The sequence below is a fragment of the Notothenia coriiceps genome, unplaced genomic scaffold (assembly GCF_000735185.1).
Source record: "Notothenia coriiceps isolate Sejong01 unplaced genomic scaffold, NC01 NC01_scaffold00008849, whole genome shotgun sequence".
Lineage (NCBI taxonomy): Eukaryota > Metazoa > Chordata > Actinopteri > Perciformes > Nototheniidae > Notothenia > Notothenia coriiceps.
The window spans coordinates 1-3,298 of NW_011341550.1; the positions used below are offsets into that span (position 1 = coordinate 1).

At 49.1% G+C, this 3,298-nt stretch overlaps 1 protein-coding gene across 1 annotated transcript; it reads right to left on the bottom strand.

Moving 5' to 3' along the window:
• Positions 1-113: 113 nt before the first annotated feature.
• On the bottom strand, positions 114-2,835 carry LOC104944798 (papilin-like; the record flags this gene model as incomplete). The annotated part of the gene is made up of 4 exons (XM_010770376.1): positions 2,616-2,835; positions 1,943-2,140; positions 582-732; positions 114-194 (listed from the first exon to the last, which is right to left on the bottom strand). Coding segments are annotated over exons 1-4 (472 nt in total), but the record flags the coding sequence as incomplete, so codon positions are not given.
• Between the last annotated feature and the right edge of the window lie 463 nt (positions 2,836-3,298).

The following is a 3,298-nucleotide window of genomic DNA, read 5'->3' on the forward strand; positions in this document are numbered from 1 at the left end:
CTGCAGAGGAACTGAGAGAAACAGATACTAGGATAGAGAAACTATCAAGGTATTAATATAGTATGTTACAGGAATACTTCACCTGCACCTGGATTTATTTTAAAGAGTCTCACCTGTGGACTGGTCCGGTGAGTGGGGCTGGAAAACAGTCTGAGTGTTGTCGTGTCCTCGTGAGTCCTGGACGCTGGGAACCACTACACACACACACACACACACACACACACACACACACACACACACACACACACACACACACACACACACACACACACACACACACACACACACACACACACACACACACAGGGAAAAATTGAATCATGCATCACTAATGTGGAAAACAAATTCCTAGGTTATCTTATTTTAGTATTTGCATTTGTTCTTGTAATAAACATTTTGGCCACACAAGACCGAAGTGTAACAACTAATATCCTATTAAATAAAACTCATTTCAATTTAATTTACATATGAAAAAAGTAGGATTCTGGGAAAAGCTCTGTCTCTCAATGCTTTCGTTCTCAGTCTAAAACACAGCGTGTCAGAGTGTGTTTCAGGAGCTTCAGTCTGTCTCTGAGCCTCACCCTGTGGGCTGTAGCAGGACTGGGTGTTGCAGCGCTCCACGGTGGAGGGTTTCTGGTGAGCGTTGCATTCGCTCACAGGGTACAGGTTCCTCTCGCGGTCCGAGCAGATCACCTGACGCTCCCGAGAGCCGGATCCACAGCTCCTGGAGCACTGCGGGACGAACAAACAAACTCCTGAATCAAACAACGTGAATTATACTCGTTCCAAAAAAGTACACACTTGATTCTCGAGATCCACTTTGATTGAGCCAGCTGTGTCCATTCAGTTGAAGGACGTAACCCAGAAGAACATGATGCTACTGAGACAAAGTTTGAAGGAAATTATGCCGAGGATTCTTGTACAGAAACAAGGTAGTGTTCAACAATGTTGTATGACCTGTTAAGGCCTGTCTTGAGTTCATTGAAGATGTGCTGTCTTTGAGAAAAAGGATCATGTGTGGCACTAAATTAATAAAACGAACATGACTTGGGACTTGATTGCAAAGACTTAATTTACCTCGGACTATAGATCGACTTTAGATTGACTCCTAAAGAATCCGGCCTTCACTCTCTGACTCAGAGGCAGAAACTCTTGTACACGCCTTCATCACATCCCGTCTGGACTACTGCAACGGAGTCCTGTCCGGGGTTCCCAGCAAAACCCTGGACAGGCTCCGATACGTCCAGAACTCTGCAGCCAGGCTTCTCACCCGCACCAAGCCATGGCAACATATCACCCCCACCCTCATCCACCTCCACTGGCTGCCGGTCAAGTCCCGGATTCAATACAAAACACTCCTCCTCACGTACAAGTCCCTCCATACCCTCGCCCCCCAGTACTTATCGGACCTCCTCCATCCCTACACCCCTTCTCGGAGTCTGCGGTCCTCAGACACGGGCCTGCTCTCCATCCCCCGCTCTCGCCTCCGAACTGTTGGTGAACGGGCGTTCAGTGTTGCGGCCCCCTCCCTCTGGAATGCACTTCCTGCCGAGATCCGTAACGCTGCCTCCCTGGACATCTTCAAATCATCATTGAAAACACACCTGTTCACCCTGTCCTTCCGGCGCTCGCCCTTTTCTGGTCCCCCGGCTTCCTTTCTTTATTTCTTTGGTTTGCCCGTTGATTGTCTGTTTGTTTTGTTTATCCACCATGTACAGCGACCTTGGGTCCCTTGAAAGGCGCTATATAAATATCATTTATTATTATTATTATTATTATTAAAGTTAGATTATCATCTGAGATCATTTATAGCTTTGGTTTTAGATTTACTACAGACTTCAGATTTAGTTGTTTAATGCAAAAACATCAACTTAATCCCCGCCTGCTGAGCCCCAGTGACGTCACATGAGTGCAGTGTGTGTTGTCCTGTGTTTCCACTCACCAGTCCCCAGTCTCCGAGGTGCCAGCTGATTGGACGGGTGCTGATTGGACGGGTGCTGATGCAGAGCGGCTGGGTGCAGGTCCGGGCGGCGGCGGGGCGACTCAGAGCGCTGCAGGCGGTCTCCTCCAGTCTCATCCCTCCTGATCCAACACAGCTCACATCCCGGGTCTGTTCCCCTGAACCACAGCTCACTGAGCACTGCAACACAACACACAGCACTCTTTAGTGTTGAGGCGGGTTGATGTTATGTTGTTTGATTTGAGTTTTCTTGATTTGTAGTGCAAGAAAAGAAAAGTGATTCGGCTCAGTTTTAAACCATAGCTTGTATCCTAAGAGGCTGTTGGTTTTGCCGAATTCACTCGATATTTAATGCAAATATGCTGCATATGGTTATATAAAGACTTTAAAAAACATATACTAACGTTTTGAAGACATGTTCAAGTACTTATGTCCAGCTTAAGTGAACAAAGAATATTCAGTTTGTTGTTCAACAGAACATAATTTAGGTTGTCCAATGTCTCCGCTGCTGTCTTTTCATGTGCAGACAGACTTTGAGAGAGAGAGAGAACTTGAACTAACTTGACAATATGCTAATAAACATGCTAATAAACATAGCATTGTTGTATAAGGTATAAACAATCTCAATGATGTTGTTTTTGTTTGTTTCCCTCACCGCGCTCCAGCGGCTCGCTCTGAACTCGGCACACTTCTGCATGTTGCAGGTCTGCAGGGCGGGGGGGGCCTCGACGTACGCGGCACACACAGCGTCCTCCACCACACGGGGCCCCGCTGCATCATGGGAAACGCACTGCACGCTGCGCACCTGAGATCCTCCGCCACAGGTCACAGAGCAGGCGTTCCACTCTCCACTCTGCCAGCTGGGAGGGTCCAATGTGAGGAAGAGGAGGGACAGGAAACAGAAGTTCAGTCAGACAACTCACGTGTTTCTTAATATGTTTATTAGAAGCAGCATATAGTTTGAGTTTGGCGTCTAGGCTCGGGCCTCAACGCTCCACAGATTTGCAAAGAACATTGAGTGATGATTAGATAACTATCCCCCGAGCCTACAGGTGGAAGCTGGGGTGGAAGCTGGGGTGGAGCTGGGTGGAAGCTGGGGTGGAAGCTGGGGTGGAGCTGGGGTGGAGCTGGGGTGGAAGCTGGGGTGGAGCTAGGATGGAGGTGGGGTGGATGCTGGGGTGGAAGCTGGGGTGGAAGCTGCGGTGGAAGCTGGGGTGGATTTGGGGCGGAAGCTGGGGAGGAAGCTGGGGTGGAAGCTGGGGTGGAGCTGGGGCGGAAGCTGGGGTGGAAGAAGCTGGGGCGGAAGCTGGGGCGGATGCTGGGGTGGAAGCTGGGGTG